Source organism: Trachurus trachurus (genome assembly GCF_905171665.1).
Source record: "Trachurus trachurus genome assembly, chromosome: 8".
In the NCBI taxonomy this organism is placed as follows: domain Eukaryota; kingdom Metazoa; phylum Chordata; class Actinopteri; order Carangiformes; family Carangidae; genus Trachurus; species Trachurus trachurus.
The window spans coordinates 13,148,611-13,167,566 of NC_139905.1; the positions used below are offsets into that span (position 1 = coordinate 13,148,611).

Below are 18,956 nucleotides of genomic sequence, written 5' to 3' on the forward strand. Positions count from 1 at the left end.
AAAGCATTTTCTAAAGATTGTGTTCATGGTCTTGTTTACTGACATCCGGTTTGTGCATTTTTATTTGGTTTGGTAGCAAAGGGTTGATTTACTGTTGAAATTAAGCAGTTACCACCTGGACTTGAAAAGTTACAAGTATATAGCTCCATCTAGTGGCAGATGAGTTAAGTTGACCTTTGAAAATCTTCATTTGATCATTTTCTTGTATTAGACATTTGTATTAAAATGAGTGATTCGTTCGTGAATTATACCTTAGTGTCTGAGGCCATTATGGAGGAAAAACCAGCAGCTTTACACATTTCAGGTCTGGTCCTGAGAGGTGGGTTGACCAGTAACGACCACAGGAGAATTTAATTACTGCATAAAAGTAACTTTATTGAATATGAAAGAAAACCTTGAAAGAAGCTATTACAAAACCCTCATCACAAGTTATCAGACTGTATTCAAAATCTGGATTCCCACTTGAAGATTATTCATATGACACATGAGTTGAAGAAATATTGAAGCAGTCGTCGAGCTATAAGCTGCCATTGCACAGAGCTCTCAAAGCTCAGGAGAATGGAGCGAAGTTCATCTCCTCGCTGCTGGAACAGGATGGTTCATCCTCAGCAACAAACCACACCTCATTGTGTCTGTTAAAGATGGTCATTGGACTGCAAGAAACACACGCACACAACCATTTATTTGGGCTTTCCTCATCAACACTATTTCTGCTTCTCACTTCTTAAGACGATAATGATCATTTTACCTGTTATATCCAACCGCATAGTGGAAGCCTTTCTTGTATTTTTCATCCGCCATGTCAAGGGCTTTGGACAGATCCCTCGCCACACTGCCGTCCTGGTTGCTCGTCATCCAGCCGCCGTAGCTCCGTGAAAACACATGCATGTCGGGCATGGTTTGGATGTACACCTGCAAACCAGCAAAGTCTCATCATCTGCCAGAGCTTTTGGGAATATTCACAGAATTATTAATGTCAGTTTATGACTCAGCAGCAGTTGATATAATCCTACCTTGCTGTCCGTAGGCATGGGGGGATCCAGTTGACAATCAGCTGGGAGCAGGAAGCTCATGGTGTAGACACCCATCTCCCAAAATCTCTTGTCAGGCATCCTCACGAGTACAGGAGATGTCATTTCAATTTTCTTTCCTAGTAAGTGGACATTGAAAAAATATGGCTAATCTGTAAAAATTTAGAACAAACCTCAAGTGCAAAAAAAAACATGAGCCATTTGACTTGGATTTCCTCTAAAACCACTAAACTGCCCTCTGATGGCAACTAAATACAGTAATTATAATGTTATGTCAAAGCAGATGTTAATTTTAGCTGCACCACACGGTCACACAGAGGTTGGCAGACTAGTTTTAAATACTTGTCTCACCACAAAGGGCAAGATTCATTCAATTTTCATTCAATTCTGCACAAAGAATCTCTTGGTTGTTTTTTGAGATTGTAAAACACATTATTCATTCATATTCATTATATCACTGTAGTAGCACTAAATGTATTTGTTCTCTGTGTGTTGGTATTTAAATATATCATGTTTTTTCCATCCTTATACCGTTTATTCATGCACACAGGTAATGTCACAGAGATAGTGATCTCCATGAGGCTATCTGTTCTAAAAACTAAAACACATGTGGTGTACACACCCTTGTCGTTGGCACCAGTGATGTACTGATACAGTCGTCTGAATGCTTTCATTGATGCAAACTCCATGAAGAAGGAGGTCTCGTCAGTTGAAACCCATTTCACCGAGCCGTAGTGACGAGCCTGAGGGAGACAATCAAACATTGGAGTGAGTTTTTTTTTTTTTTTTTTTTTTTTTTTTAACTTTCTGGCACCTGAACTGTGAAAAAATGTCCCTTTCCTAATCAGAGACACACACCTCATATCCCTCAGTCCTACAAACTGGATCAAAGACCAGGCATTGCTCTGTCTCAGTGCAGAACGATAACTCAGAGGAGTTTCTGTGGAGAAAGAAAAGAGATTGGGAGGTATAAGTCTATCACACTCCATCACCCTGCTTCATTAACTCATCATTTTCACATTTTACTTGTGTCTCAAGTTTTCTCATAATCCACATTTTAACTGCAAAATAACTTTAACTCTGGGGATCAAATTCATGTTTCTTACCCAACTCTGCCCTCAGCTGTCAGCACCAGCAGAAAGCCAACCAGCCCTGAAAGACAGATCCTGGAACAGATACAAACACATGCACAGGAGTGTTGCCAGTTCAATATCGAGACTTAACAAGCCATTTCTGTTTATCCAGTGAAAAGAGAACATTGAAGCAGAATTTCCTATTTATTCATTTCTATCTATGACAAACTGGAAAATAAAGTTATACTTACATTGTGGCAGAGTGTCGGTTTTAGTGCATCTAAAAACTGGATGTTTGCAGTCCCGACCAGAGCAACTATTTATCCAACCCTGAGTTATGAAAGGAAAACTGGCCACTCCCTGGACCCACAACACAAAACCCTGACAATGGATTGTCAAGACCAATGGGAAACCGAAGCAGAAACAAGGGGCAGTGGGAAGAATTATGAAACAGAGACACGTTTTACATGTTTTTGTCTCACTCACATGTTCTGTAACCTCTGCCACCAATAACATCTCTATCATGTAGATGATCTAAGGGACTACTCTGCGCCATGGGGGCCGACACAATTTCAGGCATAGCTGTAAAGTTTAACACAAGCCATGTGCTCAGTTTGGATGCTTCATACTTTTTATATTGACATTTGCCAAAATATGTGATTAAATACCAAAGTTGTTGTGTGTGTGTGTGGGTGTGTGTGTGTGGGTGGGTGAATGAAAATATAGATACTCACTGTTGGGTAAGAAACATCTAATCCTTATGTGGCAGGCAGCAGCACAATACATTGCATAAAAACTCATCTAATATAATATACACACATAAACTGCGACATCACATCATGTGAGGTGGGTGAGTGAAACGCCTAGTTCCCATGCAATATTATTTACCCAAGCATTGTACAGAGTGTCCCTAATGACCACCTTGGCTTTAAGTGTCATGCAGAAACAAAAAGTAGCTCAGACAGTAATGATGGACAGACTAACTAGCTTTCTTACCACAAGAGAATTTACTTACATTGTACCTTTTGTTAGGACCAGATCACATGATACCCTGTTTTCAACCTGCAAAACATCAAAATCCTCGAGTTTACTCCCATTTCAAGAAAGTGCATTCATCCGGGAGACAAAAGAACCAATAACACCCACATGTGCAGTAGGCAAGAGTTTCGGTGTCAACAGGCTGCACGGAAACATCTCAAACTATTTCAGATTTTCAAACCTGGTGGCAAAAGATTACAATGTTAATTTTGCTCTTGTCACCCTATCAATGCAAATAAGCTCCCCTTTGTATAGATAAGTATATTTTGGTGTTTACCAGAATATTTGCTGTGTAATCGTGAATGTTTTTAGAGGTGTGCCCAAAGAAATGTTTAACTTAGTAAACTTAAGTGTAATGAATTGCTTATAATTCTAATATTTAACATAATAGGACCTTTATCATATCCTCCTGTCCGGAGAATAACTCACTAAAGAAGAAGTTTACTATTAGTTCTCCTATATTAGACATCTGGTGATAGGCTACATTTTCAAGACATTAGCATTTCAAACTCTTGTATAAAGTAATAGGAAAACATGCAGGAGGTTGTACTTTGTGTCGATTCTAGATAATCCATACACAATATTGTGTTTTAAATCCTATTACACTGCTGTACCATTGGTTATAATATACTGTGAACTACTGCACACAATGTCCTAATAAGAGACCTGGAGGTAATCATCAGCTGTTTTGTAAATGACCACTGAATAGGGGTCTCGTAACAGCAGCTGAGGGTTAAAAGGTTTCCGTCCTTTATCCTGAAAAACACAAAAGGAGACGGTATGGAAATATACGCCCTCCTTCAGCAACAACAACAACGTGAAACTTTGGTGTCATTAGGTTCAACGACACCTGAGACTTGCAGTGGGCAAGGTATCAGTCTGTTGTGATGTAAAAATGGCGGTGTTTGTTTCCTCTCGGTGAAGTTACTCTGTACAAAACTTGTCTGCTTCTTTCGTCTATTCTTTTAGTGGTTTGCTTACTTACAGCTATCAACAAGCTTTATGAGTGCTGCTGACCACCTCCAGCTCCACACAAACTGCACGCACACACGACGGTAAAAAAAAAAAAAAGACACGCGAGACGCCGCCATTCCTCCTCTTTGATTTCACTGACCCCTAGTGGCCACAGCGAGAAACTGCAATATATTGAATCTGCCAAGCCAGCGTCGATAAAGTAACACGACCGGAGATACTTTCTGTAAATACTTTTTTTTCTTTTTTCTTTTTTTCTTTTTTTTACTATGCTGCCTCACCTAGACACCTCAGCCTTATCCTCACTTATGCTCCTGCTACATTCTGTGACGGATGCAGCAGAACAAAATTGAAAAACAAAATTCTCACCTAATGTTTTTAATCGATTAAAAACATTAGGTGACAATTTTGCCTTTAAAATGTTTTTCAATTTCTTATTGTTCTCGCCTCAAAAATATATCTTATATTGCGAACACTTCCGGTAAACATTTTCAAAATAAAGAAACAAAAACAAACAAACAACAATAAGTGGATTTTATGATAATTTGATATAGCTAATAGCCCATACTTGCTTGCATTCGCCATTGTGTTTCTTATTTTCCGTATAAAAGTGTCACGTTTCCCGGAAAGTATCTGACTATTAAGATTCTTTCATGCAAACAGATTAAATTAAAAGCCTGGGTGAAGTTTCATTGTTATAAAGGCAGTAAATCAGTAATTTTTTGTCAAATTGTAAACTGCGAACGCAATAAGATGTGATGTAACTTGTAAAAAAAAAAAAAAAAAAAAAAAAAAAAAAATCTAACACTCCCTATTATAGCATACCACCAGATCTAACTATTGCAGACAGACAGTTTGCGTGTTGTCATTCAGAGAACTACAACTCCCACAACCTGATGCGGCCTATGTGACCCATTTAGGTAATCGCTGGGATTATGTAGCCTCATGTCCCGGTGTGATGTGGTTTGGTCGCGTCCCTCCTGCATGAACACAGCAGTGACGTTATTCTGTGCTGGTTTATTACAGCTGTTTCCCCACATCTGCCGCTGTGGAGGACGCGCTGTTCGCTCTGCAGGTTGGTAAACTACACCACCACAACCACCACCTACACGCAGACCCACAATTCTCCCTGAGGTTAATTCAGTGTCCAGTGGGGATTTACAGTTGCTCCAGTACTCACCGTTCATAGTGACCTCCTTGTGTATTCTAGTCCCTGCTGTGATGTGCAGTAGCTACAGCCTACAGTCAACTTAATAGTCTATAGCGTACTGTACCTATTGTTAGCTTGTGTGTTTTATAATTCATTGTATTCCAGGGGAAAATACTTTGCTTCACTTGACTCCTACATCTGTTTGTGGTTAATCATACCATGTGATGCATTGTTACAGATCAACTTCACCAGTGGTTGAAGTGATGAAATATGTGTCCACCTCTGTGGAAGCAAATAATAGTTTTAAGGATAGGAATCTCACCTGATTTTTAAATTAAATTACTGAAGAGTATTTTTTTTTTTAAATAAAGACTCAATACAGCACACACTGAGAATTGAATTCCTAAACTGTGCAGCACAAAAATGTCACACATACACAGTGATTACTCCTGTTGCAAGTTCACATGTGACTCTAAGGGCTGGGGCTGCTGAACATTACTGCATAGTAGGCTACATAAATCCAGTCAAAGCCCAAATAATCTCTAGAGTATGTTGTTATTTCACATTGGCCTTGGTGTGGGTCTATTCTCTCTGAGCACCCATTCTAGTTGTTACTGTGCTGTTAAAATGGCATTCAAGTAAGAAATCAGTAACTGAACAAAGTGCACACAGCAAGGAGTAAAGGGTTCATCGCACCACTTGAACACATAATAACATCATGGATAACAATTGAAAAGTTCAAACTAATGTAAAATACAAATGTGTTTCAGTTTTGGGGGTCAAAATATTGAATAAACTCAGTAATGAGTTGAAGTTATGTAGTTCTCTGTTGAGTTTTAAGAAAGCCTTAAAATGTAAACTATATAAAATTAATAATTATGAATTACAACAATGATTCTTTTCATCTTATTATTTTGTACTGCTGATATTCTAGGTAATCTAATCTTATGGAGTGTATAGGATAGGCAAATATAACCCTTGGGCTTTAGCCTATTCATTTTTCGGTCACTGTATGTTTTTTTTCGTGTGTGAAATATGGTTGCAAGTATGTGTAATATGTGCTGGCTAAATTGTCCAATGGCTAAATGGTTTATTTTGATGTTGGTGCTGTGTGACTGAAATAAATAATTTCATTCAAGAATTACATATAACCTGTTCACAGCATTTTTGAACTGAGCATTCAGGATCCTCCTTGGACTCGAGGTCAGAGGTCAAAGAGCCATGGGGACCAGGAGGGTGCTGGTGACCGGGTGCTCCTCCGGCATTGGCTTGGCTGTGGCTGCACGGCTTGCTAAAGATGAGTCTAGACGGTTTAAAGGTAAGCCATTTACTCTGCACAAGCAAATAAATGATATCCAGGTGATGATCGATGATAGAGATATTTACAACTACTGACACCCAGTGTAAATCCATTGTTTATCTGAGGCAGTGGTGGCCACAATGAGGGATCTAGGAAAACGGGGGCCCTTGGAAAAAGCAGCTGGCGATTGCTTAAACAAAACCCTGGAAATCAAACAGTTAGATGCCTGTTGTGAAGACTCCATCAGAGATTGTGTCAACAGCCTGCCAGACAGGAGGGTTGATGTACTTGGTCTGTCTCCCTCTCATTTTAATAAACATTTTATAAATTGATTTAAGCTCTCTCCACAAGCATAAAGTATAATAACACAGGATTTTTCTGCTGTTCTAGTGAATAATGCAGGCACTGGCATGATCGGACCACTGGAGTGCCAAAGTATCGCTGCCATGAAGGAGCTCTTTGACACAAACTTCTTTGGCCTGGCACGACTGGTGAAAGAGTTGCTGCCCGACATGAAGCGAAGGCAGAGCGGCCATATCGTGGTGATGAGCAGCGTCATGGGAATACAGGGTGTGCTTGTTTGTGCCAGAGCAATTTCAGGAGAAGCTATCAAGAAAAAGAAATCTAACAGATTACTAACTGTTTTTTTTATATTTCTCCACAGGGCTTCTATTCAATGACGTCTACTCTGCCTCCAAATTTGCAGTGGAGGGATTTTGTGAAAGTCTGGCAGTGCAAGCAATGAAGTTTAACATCAAGTAATTACATGTGCTGAAAAATACATCTCAAAACCTGAAACTCCAGCAACTTTGTCACCTAATACAGCAGTGGTCATCTCTGTGTCTTTATATCTCTGTCACAAGGACAACTCTAGTGGAACCGGGCCCAGTGGTGACACCGTTCGAGCGGAAATTGTATGAAGATGCTGAGAAGATGGACTTATCCGGAGCAGACGAGGAGACAGCCAGAATCTTCCGTGAAATTTACCTGCCATACTCAAAAAAGGTCTTCGCCTCGTTAGGACAGACGGCAGAAGAAGTGGCTGAGGCAAGTGATGACGTTATTGTTATGTTTCTATCAGAGTTTAAAGGTGTTGTGTGTTTTTTTGAAAAAGAACGGAGCACTTGATAAACACCTTGCTAGTTTCTTATATTTGCATGTGGACGTTCCTTAAACAGCAACAGAAAGTGTCACTGACAGGAAGCGCAGTGGCATCCTGCCTGGAGCCTGCTTATATACACGTCGCTATATGTTCAACACCTTTAGTAGGCCTACACATGTCACTTCTTCTGACAGTTTACACCACACTCTGTTAGGTGTAACAAAAGCAGACGTACTGAACACACACTGGAACTGATGGAAGGTTTAAGAAATTTGTCAGTGTTGAAATGCTTTTTATTTTTCAGCAAACAGTTGGAGTGATCACAGCCAAGCAGCCTCCTCTGCGGCACCAGACCAACCGCCTGTACATGCCCATGACAGCACTGAAACATGCAGATCCAACCGGCCGCCTGCCTCTGGACACTTTTTATAAGATGGTCTTTAAACATGACTACGTGTTCAACGCTACTCTCGCTGTGCTGCGTATGCTGCAACGGAAGGAAGGGAAGAAATGAAGATTTGACTGTCAACCTGCACAGACTGTAGTATGGTAGTTGTTTGTTGTCACTGTACAATGTCCAGCTATAGACAGAAGTTCTCTACTGAGGAGCCAGGATCGGGGCCAATGGATGATAATAATGATTCCTCATGTACTGTGTGTATTCACCTGACATAGACTTTATATATCTTTACAATATTTTAAACTTTATGCAGAATTGTACAGGTAAGTGCTGTATAATAACAGCAACATGGCCCATAAGCACTCCACAATGTACTTTCAGCTATTAATTAATTATTAAGTAATAATCTAGCAATAACAGAATCACAGTGCAAATAATCTCAGATTGTTAAACAAAGAAATCAATCCATGATGACAAAATAAACAAGCCATATTTCAAAATGATAGACAAAATGAATTATTTGTCAACATTGCTGCTTCTGGGTTTTATCTTCATTGTGATGGCTTTCAGGGAATATTCATATCCTTTCCAAGACTCCCAGTTGATTCCGATGCCAAAGGTTGAGCTGCCCCAAGCATAAAGACCGTTGGGATTAACAGCATGACATTCTCCATACCACCATCCTCCCACGTAGATCTGGGCACAGTTTTGAGCATGAGTATCCTGGTCTTTGTCAAATGTAGAAAACTTATGACCATTATGTGAAGTAAAGGAAACTCCTGAAAAAAAAGCAGGGGAGAGAGATTACATTTTTAGTCACTTTTAGTGACAGAGATATCGAAGCTATAATTTCAGTATCTATAAGACTCACCAGCTCCTCCATCTGTGAAGCCATCAAGACTAAGCTTGTAGCCGTCCAGCTCTGGACCCACAGAGAAAGAGGAATAATGGACAAAGGCCTTTGTCCCCTCAAAGGTTTCCATCTCCACCTTCAGTTCATAGCTCTTCTTTGATGTGAGGAGATGTATGTTCTCCAGACCTAGCAGATACAATATTTACACAAGAATAAATCAGTTGAGTTAAAGTTGATATTCTACTCTGTAATATTTCTTTTGAGCGCTACAGCTTACTCCAGATCAGCTGATTAAACCAATAACACTTAAAATCTAAATGACCAGTCTCAGCTCTCACCCAACCAGTATTCTCCAGATGCTTGACCAAATCCAGTTCTGTACTGATCCCACCCACGATAAAAGTTAATGGTGCCGTCCTTTCTTCTCTGCAAGACCTGGCATGCATGTTCAATATGTTAATCAGCAAATAAATACTTTCCCTCAAGTCAACCAAAGATGGAAATTTACTGACCATATTATCATGACAAACTGAGGATGCAAGGTCAGTATTAAGTTAAACACAGTTATGGCTCAGTTTTCTTAACTAAGTCTGCTTGATTGCTCTGTTGCAACCGTGTCGGCTCTGAGATAAAAAGTTTCGATCTAGATAAAAGATAGATAGATAAAAAAAGATTTTACTGTTTAACATGATATATAAAGTGCAATATGACAGTTAAAAGGGAATAATTTGTTCTTGTATTGAAATATAATGTACAGTACACTACAGAATGAACTATAAACATACATACCGTCCATTTACCACTGTCAGCCTCATCACCACAGCCCATATCACAGTAGACCTGGAGAGTGGAGACTGGTCCTCCTGGGTAGATGGTGTACACCCCACTTTTACCAAAACCTTTGTTGTACAAGTCAGTGCAGTCTACTGGAAGTAACGCTGGGGAGCAGACTGCTGCTGGGATCAGGAGGAGCAAAACAATGAAGCCCTGTAATCAAAACATAAAAACTGTAATAAGTTACAAATATTTTGCAAATGTAAAATGTGTCAGACATGCCAAACTCACCATGCTTCAATATTTTGAGGGGAATCCTTGTCTGGCACCGTGGTTGTCTGGGTTTAATCTCCTAAGTGGCAAACTTGCAGTTTATTTGTTACCGACACTGTGTAACAGCCATTGACAGCTGCAGCTAAAAATAATCGGTCTGTATCTGACTGAGAAAGAAGAGTGTATACTGGAAATAGGAGTAGGTTATTTTCATCCCCGTCTTACTATCTCTATTTCAGTTTTATGGTATCAATGTCCTTTGCTGGAATTGGACACAATATCCCAATTACCTGCATAAACAATCTAATATAACCCTGCAACGGGACAAATTGGTCAGCTGTCTTGTTGTTGTGGCCATTTTTAAGGCTGCAGCTTGTATTGAAGCACAAAACAACAGGCAACTACAATTATAATGCTGTTCAACATAATGTCATTCCAGCAAAGTTATCACAAATTCTAATTTCAGAAATCAAAAATTGATAATCAAAGCTAAGAAAGACCAAGATGCCATTTTTATTTTAGGCCTATTGTATTAAAACACAGCATAATACATTTCATATGTATGCTGATGATAGTGATCTGAATTCATCATCACCTTCCTCTATAATATGAAACAATCACTGAACACGAAGACACAAAAAATGTAGTTCCCTACAGTTTTTATTATCAGTAACTTATTTTACAACTTGACTGTAGAAAGAAAAACTGTGGAAAAGTTTTATGTACAATGATTTTGAACTACTTTTAAACAAGTATTGAAATTAATAATGATAGAAAATATCTATGACTGTTCTAATAACACAAGACCAATAAAATATCAGTCACAGCCTCAGCTTCAAATAATGCTAAATGAAGTACATTTTATTTTTGTCCTTTTTAGTACATAACAATCATTTTAGAAACATAAGACTTCTCAAGCAAAGATCTACCCAGAGCAAACACATGTACAAACAGAAGTTGGGAGGTTGAAATGTACAAAAACACTTAGTGCGACCCAGTAGGGAAATTGAAATGACCAGATATATATATAAAAATAGAAAAAAACAAACAGTAAAACTTGAACTGGACTGTGGACAATGACATGTATCCCAGGTCTGACATAACAGTAGCCAAGTCTATAGTGAACAGGATAAAACAATGAATGAAAGATAAATGCAGTCTATGACACACAGTAAGGGGCTGTATTGGGCCACCACCACAGTAGTAGCTAAGAGTGGTGGCCTGGTCATACAGTGAAAATGCAATGGTTACGTTCTCAAAATTCTACAATTATCAATTGACTTTATGCTCAGATGTCCATAGTATGTAAAGGAGAGGAAGACCTCTATCCTACACACTCCAGTGAGAATAAAGAGTTGGTCAGACATTACACAAGGTGTTAGTTGGATGACTGGGAGTGTCATCTCAGAGTTTTGCAAAAAGTTAAAGGGCGCAGCACTACATAGTAGTGTTTTTAACTTCAGTTTCTTCTAACAATCATCTTAAGATGCGACTCCGTGGCCTCTGGACTGGAAGCTACTGTAGATGCAGGGAAACTGTCCCGCTGCATGCCGTAAAACACCTCCCTGAGGAGTGACAGGGCATAAGCAGTACACAGCCCAGCAGCCACACCCTCACACTGACCACTTCTCCTCCACAGACACTAGCAGACACAAGGTGAGTTATGTCGACGAACGAGATCTCAACTGCCACAGAGAGTCCAGGAATGTTTACATTTAGTCCAGTGAGGGACGTAATGCGACCTCAGAAAATTATTCTTCCACCTGTCTGTCATCTGGTTCCTCCCTGTGTTGGATGCTGGTGAAAAGCCACAGAGTCCAGACCCAATAAGACAAGCAAAATGTAGGAATGTTTGCAGGGAAGAGTGATATAAAATAGCAGCTGATAAGCATAGCTTAGTACATCTGAAGTGATGTTTTAAAAAAGGTATCCGTGGTTTCCACAAATATACAGTATAAAACAACTGGAACAAACAAAAACTTAATACATGAACTAAAAAAAGGGCAGTGAGAGGCTGATTTTAGGAAAACAAGTGAATGTAAATAAGCTTCAAAACTGAAATGTCACGGCTGGCAGTAGATCTGGAGGTAAGAGTCTTGTAAAGTCAGTGAGAAGCTACAGATGAAATGGGAGTTTTAAACCTAAAATTTCACTATTTTGAAAAGTCATAAGTAAAACTGCCATGGATTAAATACCACCCATACATTATAAATATCCACTGTGGTTAAATGTTGTGTTTTACCCACATTTGCCCTGTGTAGCTGGCCACTTGAAGTGCTTCAGAGACACTCATCTACATTCTTATTCATAATACTCATATGGAAAATAATCAATTACCACAATTCAATCAAATCAGAACATATCTCTACTGCTGAGCACCTCTCAATATATATATTTACTAGAACCAGTTTATCACCTTAACCAGCTGTAGGTGGCCTGAATAAATATCAGTCAAGAAGTTAAAATTCCTCTGTCTGTCGGTCAACTGGTCTCAATGATGAATTATATTCCTTTACCTGCCACACTGGCTAAATACAAATGTAGGTGGTTTGTATAAAATAAGAGGGGGCGGCACATTATATGAGAGGCTGGGGGGACAGAAAGAAGGTGACAAAAACCTAAAGAAAAAAGCAGTTCAGAGAGATAAAAACAATAAATAAAAATAAATGAATTCCCTTCAACATTTTACTTTTTTCTCTTATCTAGTTTTTTAATGTTTGTTAGTTTTATGGAGATCACCCCTAAGTCTTTGAAATGAAAGACTTGGTTTTCTTCATATACTTTTTTTTTATAATAAAAAACAAGTCCATCTGTGACAGAATTACTTCATTAAATTGTCTGCTGTTTTTTTCAGACAACACACATTTCCCTTTACTTTTTTCTCTGCAGAAATCACTAGCAGACGGTCCTCGTGATAAACATAGTCAATCCAAATCCAATGAAAATCTTGGAAACAGGCTGACACATATAAACACAGACGGGCCCAGGAGCCAGTCCACAAATTCTTTTACCCCAGGTCCCTTTTCAAGCAGAGGCCATAGGATCTTCATGCAAACACCTGCATCTTGCCATTGGCCTCTGGGATTTGAGTAATTTGGGTCTGGGCAGGGCCAGCAACTGCTGGGCTGGGTGTGGAATCAGACCAATCGGAGACGCAGTGAGGGGAGGGGCTGGACCATGGCTCAGGAGACTCTGGGGATGGGGTTAGGTACGGGTGCTCGCTGGGCAAATGGAGGTAATGCTTGGGCGTGGCATCTAGTGCGGATGAGTAGCTGTGCTGGGAAGGAGGGGTTGGGTAATCCTCCGTTCCTGCAGTGCTGCTACTCGGCTGAGAGGGCAGAGCCTGAGCGGGCTGGGCTGCTGGCGTGGCTGCCTGTGGAGGCTGAGCAGGAGGCTGGGGCTGAGAGGGCTGCTGCTGAGCCATCTGCTGCTGCTGGAAGAAGGATGGTGGAGGTTGTGAGGTCTGGGGAGTCGGCGGGGTTGAGGCAGACATGCGGGCCATGTTCTGTTGGCTGGCGATGGTGTGGTTGAGGAGCTGCTGCTGCTGCTGCTGCTGCTGCTGTTGCTGCTCAGCGATGGAGGGCAGCTTGACTGGGCTGATGGTAGGTGTGGAGGTAACAGGCGTGGGCTGCAGCATGGCATTGCGGAAGATCTGTTGTTGGTGCATCAGCATGCTCTGCTGCATGGCTGGGCTCTGGGGGTGCATGGCTGCACTACTCTGCACAAGATTCACCACCTGCTGACCACACTGGGAGGAAGGGGCCATCCGGCTGTGCCAGTCAAAGGGCACGCTGACGGGACTGACCATGCCCATGTTGATCCCCAGCTGGCCAGAACTCAGCACGTAGCCGTGGTTGACATCAGAGGCCATGGAGACACGTCCCTGCATGGACATCCCTCCAGCTCCTAGCTCATTGAGCTGCGCTAGAGACACAGCGAAGGGGCCTCCTCCCTCCAACATGCTGCTATGTACCATTGGGGTGTTTGGAACAGACATGGAGGAGTGGTAGAGTCCTGGTGACTGCATTGCCACAGGAGAAGTGGGGTTGGTGATGTAGCCAGCATTGCTGGCTCCCCCGTGGGGTGAGTCCAGTGAGTCAACTGGGGACAGGGTAACTGAGCTTTCCAGCAAGGCACTCTGCATGTCCAAGGTCAGCTTCTTATTGCGGGCCTTGACCGACTCCTTCAAACTGGCGTTATGGGCTGCCAGGCTAGAACCCTTGGCTCCAGGCCGGCGATTCTTCTTGCCCTGTGGGGTGTTCTTCAGACTAGGCAGGAAGGCACTGGGTGGGCACATGAGAGGAGACAGAGTGTGTCCCCCAGTGAGGTGGTGTCCAGGCCCTCCATGGCCCTGGGGACTTCTCACTGTATTGTACTCATCAAGAAGCTGAACAATGTCGTGGTGCATACGCTCCTGAGCAATGTCCCTTGGCAACCTGTCCATATGGTCTGTGATCTCTCTGTTTGCAAAGTGAGCCAGCAGCACCTTCACAGCCTCACAGCTGCCCTCGCGGGCTGCAAGGAACAGAGGAGTCTCCTCCTGAGAAGAAAAAACACAAAAAAAGATGTATTAGACACAAACATATCTCTAGTTTAGCCAAGGCTGAAAGTGTGGTTACATTATGGCAGATGTCATACCTTGAGATCTTGCATATCTTTGTTGGCACTATTCTTCAGTAAGGCAACAGTTGCTTCCACATTATTGACGGCAGCTGCCCAGTGTAAGGCAGATTTACCTAAAAGTGATGATGAACAATCAGATGACAGATGAGCAAATCATTTCGTACAACAGGTAAATCTGCATTTGTACTTTCACTCGAGTGCAAAAATGACGAGCACTTACCTAATTCATCAACTGCATTTACATCAGCATGACAAGTGATGAGTTCCTCTACCATGCCCTCTACTGCCAGCCGTGCTGCCAGGATCAGTGCAGTTGAGCCATCATACATACGGGAGTCCAGATCCGTAGCCCGGTTTCGGATCAGAATCTAGGATGGAGGGTGAAGGTAAAGATTAAAATCAGAAATTTGATTCATATGACACAAACAAGTATTTCCACCTATGATGTGTCCAATAAACAGTCAGTGTTTCTTTACCTGGAAGACACCCTGTGCATCAGCAGCCACTGCAGCATGTAGCGGGCTGCGGCCTGTGTTGTCCTGAGCATTGGCATCTGCGCCAGCGTCCAGCAACCGTTTAGCAGCGTCAGCACGGGCGTAACGGGCAGCCAGATGGAGCGCTGTCTCACCAGTGCGGTCTGTTTGGGCAGCAAGTGATGCGCCCTGGTAGATCAGGTCGGAGATGATGTTGGCTGAACACTCCTCATTCTCCTCCTCTTCTGTTATCTCAGGCTCTAAGCCACCTCCGCAGAATGATGCCAGCATCAGAGGTGTAAAACCATCTGGTGGGAGATGAAAATGTGTACATGTGAGTTGTTGGGCACTTGAACGGGATAAAAAAAACAAAAAAAATTAAGTATAAATGTACAAGTTCCAATCTACTAACTAACCTGGGCCTCTGACATTAACGTCCATGCAGTCGCTTTCAAATTCTCCTTGAGGTGGGGTGAGGGCCATTGTGGGAGGCACACGAATGTCTGCAGCCGCAAGGTGATGCTGTGTCCACTGTCTGCTGTCCACTGCATCTTCACAGTCCGAGAGCATGCTTGGCTCCTCAACCTGAACTCATAGAAGGGGAGAGGAAAGTTGTGTTACATACTTTAAATGCAGGCTGACAGGCTCTTGTGAAATTTACATGCACATTTTGCGTAAATTGTTTAGGACAAGTTAAAAAAAATGGAAGCTGGGGAACTGACCTTGAGCCTTTTCGCCTCTGGGCAGTCGTCCATCCATTGGTCACTGTGATCTCCAAGGAGAGATTCCTCCACAGTTTTTGGCATGTGTCTGTTTACGGACAGAATATGTTAAACAACATTAGCCCAATTCCACAGCATATTGCTAAAGCAGCTCAGGTAACATCTCAACACACAAAAGACTTACTTCATTCCCAGAGCGTCCTGGCCAACAGGCTCCCTGCGGTTCTTGTTGCTACTTGGTTCCTTTTTCGGGAAGAAGCCCTCAGGGAACCAGAGGGTGCTGTGCTCTCTCTTTCTGCGAGCAATCAGCATGCCTATCACAAGGATGACCAAAAGAAAGAGAGCACCCACCCCCACCAGCAATAGCTTGATCCACGAAAGTTCAGGGTCATTTGGTAGCCTTACACCTGTAGTGAGAAGAGAAACAAGAAAAAAATAGTTAAATAAAATATATATCACACGTCCCTACCGGTGAGAAGAAATATTTGCCTTAATTTAAGACATTTCATCTTACTTAGATTTCAGATTTTGCAGTGTACATATTTGTGCCTCATTTGTCTAACTAGGCTTTTTTGTGCTCTTTAATATTCCTACTCACCACGGGCTTCTTTCAGGGGATAAGGGAAGCGGAGCATTTCTGATGCTGACAGGGCCCCCAGGTACTCTGCAGCACTGTCAGCTGTGGGGAAACAGTCCTCTGACTCCTGATAGCACAGACGGTTGTCTATTTCCAGGTACACCTTAGAGCTGCCGGAATAATAAAACGACAAGTGTTCAGTGTAATGTACAATTCATAATTTACAGGATTGACTTTTGGTTTTCTGTTCACTGGATGCCTGACTGACCCGATGACCTCGTGCTGAGGCTCCAGCTCCCTTTTGAAGCGTGCCTCTCGCCGAGTGTAGGGGAGGATCATTGCTTTTCCATTCCTGTCAAGCCGGAAGCGCAGTGAAGTGTGCAGGATAGAACTCAATTTTTGCAGAAAAGCTGTGCTGGTGCGAAGGAGCTCTTCTGGAGGTAGCAGCACAACTAAAACCAAGACACCATCAGCAAGGTCTTCTGGAACCTTCCCTGCGCAGTCCAAGCCATCCCAGCCACACTGCTCTGTGTTGCAGCCCTGGTCACACTGTCCATTAGCATAGTGGTCGAGGCAGTAGGTTTCATATACTGAACTGTAATGACACAAATAAAAGGATCAGCTCAGGCTTCTTCAAGTGAGCACAGAACAATCTGGGGAATCCTGTTAACAGTAAAAGTAAACTTACTTGCAAACTTTCTCCTTGTTTTTACAGTCAAAGTTGTCATACAGACAGTCCGCGTTGTTGCAGTACTCATCGCATTGGCTGTTATTGAAGACACGCCAGCAGCGAGGGTCTGTGCAATGAGCCCATGGGTTTGCAGCTAGAGAGCAGTCGCCGCCATCCCAGCGGCAAAGGAACGTGTTGCACTCCTTGTCACAAACACTATCGTTGGCTTTGCGATGGCAGTCTGCTTGAGGGCATGAGGGCATTGAGGTGTCGATGGATCTACTGGTCTGCTCACAGCGCTTCCCAGTAAAGCCACTGGGACACTGGCAGTGAAAGTATGGGTAGCTGGTCTCTTCAGTGCACAGCCCTCCGTTCCGACAGGGCTGTGAAGAGCAGCCCTCATTACTCCGATGCTGACACTGGGGGCCTCCATAACCTGGAGGGCAGGAGCAACGAGCCCCCCTGCTGGTAAGTGCGCAGCTACCTCCATTGTAGCAGGACAGCTCCCGACAGGACATGCTTCTTTCACAACTGGGCCCAGTGTAACCCTAAAGATAAACATCATTCGTTTATTAAATTGTGATCCTTAAATACACAATCAAGAAAAGGCTGAAAAACACAAACTCAGATTAGGTGTTTAAACCCTTAACGTGAAAGGACACTTACAAGCTGACACGTGCAAATGTATCCCAGTGCAGAGCTGCTGGATAAAGAACAGGCTCCTCCATTCTGACACGGCTGAGACTCACATACGCTGAACCTGCTCTGACACCTCCGTCCTAAAAACCAAACATTGATTGTTAAGCTCTACAGTTGACAGCGTTACACAAAAAGCAAATGCATACAGAGGAGACAGGTGGAAGGTGTCTCACCTGTGAAGCCCGGCTTGCAGATACACTGGTAGTCATTGGGCAACTGGATGCAATCAAGACTGTTGGAAGGGCTGCAGGGGTTCGAGAGACATTCATTAATGTCTCCCTCACACCTTTCCCCTGTGAATCCAGGCGGACAATTGCAGCGGTATCCGCCCACTCTGTCCACACAAGTGCCGTTGTTCAGGCATTTAGGAGGAGAACTGCGCAGCCTCATGGGTGGAGCACAGTCATCTTCATTGATCTCACAAAGAACACCTTTAAACAAGAGCATACATCATTATATTCATTATTGTAAATACATATACATATTGGTATGGTCTCTTTCTCTCTAGTAATATTTCTTTTTCCTATTTAATATGTGCTGCATACCCAGTGTGCCAGGGGGGCAGGAGCAGATGTAATGTCCCACCAGATCAATACAAGTGCCTCCGTTCTGGCAAGGATGAGACTGGCACTCATTGATCTCTATCTCACAGTTCTGTCCAGTATATCCTGGCATACACTGTAATGAGATGCAGATGAAAAATAAATTAGTACCGTGTGGATACTGACTCTGCTGAAATCTGACAGAGAAGCACCTGACATTGACGAAGAAATGCACTCACATCACACTGGTACCCTCCCACATATCCCCTGCAGGTGGCACCATTGCGACAGGGTTTGTCTTCACAGTGGTCCACTTGGCTTTCACAATAGCTTCCAGTGTAGTCTGGGGGACATTTACAGTAGTGGGTATTCCCACTGTTGACACAATGTCCGCCGTGGTTACATAGCTCATCTGTCTGGAAACCTGATTAGAAAGATTTTGGGAGAGAGTTGAATTGAATTTAGTCTTAACATAGACAGACCAAAATGTCAAATATGATTATACACAAAACATTAAAATACCTCTCTGGCGGGCAGCTGTCTCACAGGAAACCCTAGCGATGTCACAGTAACGCCCAGACCAGCCATTGGTACAGTCGCAGATAAAGGAAGCATCCTTTTGACGACAGCGACCTCCATTTTGGCAAGGAGATGAGCGTCTGCACCAGTCTACCGGTGTCTGCA

General features: G+C 42.5%; 4 protein-coding genes across 4 annotated transcripts in view; 1 reads left to right on the forward strand and 3 right to left on the reverse strand.

The window, feature by feature from the left end:
- Window positions 1-550: 550 nt before the first annotated feature.
- soul5 (heme-binding protein soul5) lies at window positions 551-2,382 on the reverse strand (the record flags this gene model as incomplete). The annotated part of the gene is made up of 7 exons (XM_083976998.1): window positions 2,356-2,382; window positions 2,138-2,197; window positions 1,890-1,971; window positions 1,654-1,774; window positions 1,014-1,150; window positions 749-912; window positions 551-653 (listed from the first exon to the last, which is right to left on the reverse strand). Coding segments are annotated over exons 1-7 (669 nt in total). The 5' UTR covers window positions 2,358-2,382.
- Window positions 2,383-5,033: 2,651 nt separating this feature from the next.
- LOC310990245 (retinol dehydrogenase 8) lies at window positions 5,034-8,180 on the forward strand (the record flags this gene model as incomplete). The annotated part of the gene is made up of 7 exons (XM_083977542.1): window positions 5,034-5,189; window positions 6,427-6,582; window positions 6,694-6,855; window positions 6,955-7,134; window positions 7,229-7,322; window positions 7,428-7,611; window positions 7,971-8,180. The coding sequence occupies exons 2-7, from the start codon at window positions 6,486-6,488 to the stop codon at window positions 8,178-8,180; spliced, it is 927 nt and encodes a 308-aa protein (XP_083833668.1). The 5' UTR covers window positions 5,034-5,189; window positions 6,427-6,485.
- Window positions 8,181-8,203: 23 nt separating this feature from the next.
- On the reverse strand, window positions 8,204-10,225 carry LOC310990244 (microfibril-associated glycoprotein 4-like). Its single transcript, XM_083977541.1, has 5 exons — window positions 9,985-10,225; window positions 9,709-9,906; window positions 9,258-9,354; window positions 8,938-9,105; window positions 8,204-8,845 (listed from the first exon to the last, which is right to left on the reverse strand). Exons 1-5 carry the CDS (start codon window positions 9,985-9,987, stop codon window positions 8,583-8,585), a joined length of 729 nt encoding a protein of 242 aa, XP_083833667.1. The 5' UTR covers window positions 9,988-10,225; the 3' UTR covers window positions 8,204-8,582.
- A 383-nt stretch (window positions 10,226-10,608) lies between these two features.
- Window positions 10,609-18,956, reverse strand: part of notch3 (notch receptor 3) — a 30,174-nt gene continuing 21,826 nt past the window's right edge. The window contains exons 19-33 of the mRNA XM_083977853.1: window positions 18,795-18,951; window positions 18,512-18,696; window positions 18,276-18,408; window positions 17,904-18,161; window positions 17,698-17,810; window positions 17,050-17,579; window positions 16,630-16,956; window positions 16,383-16,531; window positions 15,969-16,191; window positions 15,785-15,872; window positions 15,479-15,647; window positions 15,066-15,370; window positions 14,810-14,957; window positions 14,605-14,702; window positions 10,609-14,506 (exon numbers count right to left, since the gene is read on the reverse strand). Coding sequence (XP_083833979.1) covers window positions 13,013-14,506; window positions 14,605-14,702; window positions 14,810-14,957; window positions 15,066-15,370; window positions 15,479-15,647; window positions 15,785-15,872; window positions 15,969-16,191; window positions 16,383-16,531; window positions 16,630-16,956; window positions 17,050-17,579; window positions 17,698-17,810; window positions 17,904-18,161; window positions 18,276-18,408; window positions 18,512-18,696; window positions 18,795-18,951 — 4,377 coding nt within the window. The 3' untranslated portion in view covers window positions 10,609-13,012. The remainder of the gene's footprint in view (window positions 14,507-14,604; window positions 14,703-14,809; window positions 14,958-15,065; window positions 15,371-15,478; window positions 15,648-15,784; window positions 15,873-15,968; window positions 16,192-16,382; window positions 16,532-16,629; window positions 16,957-17,049; window positions 17,580-17,697; window positions 17,811-17,903; window positions 18,162-18,275; window positions 18,409-18,511; window positions 18,697-18,794; window positions 18,952-18,956) is intronic.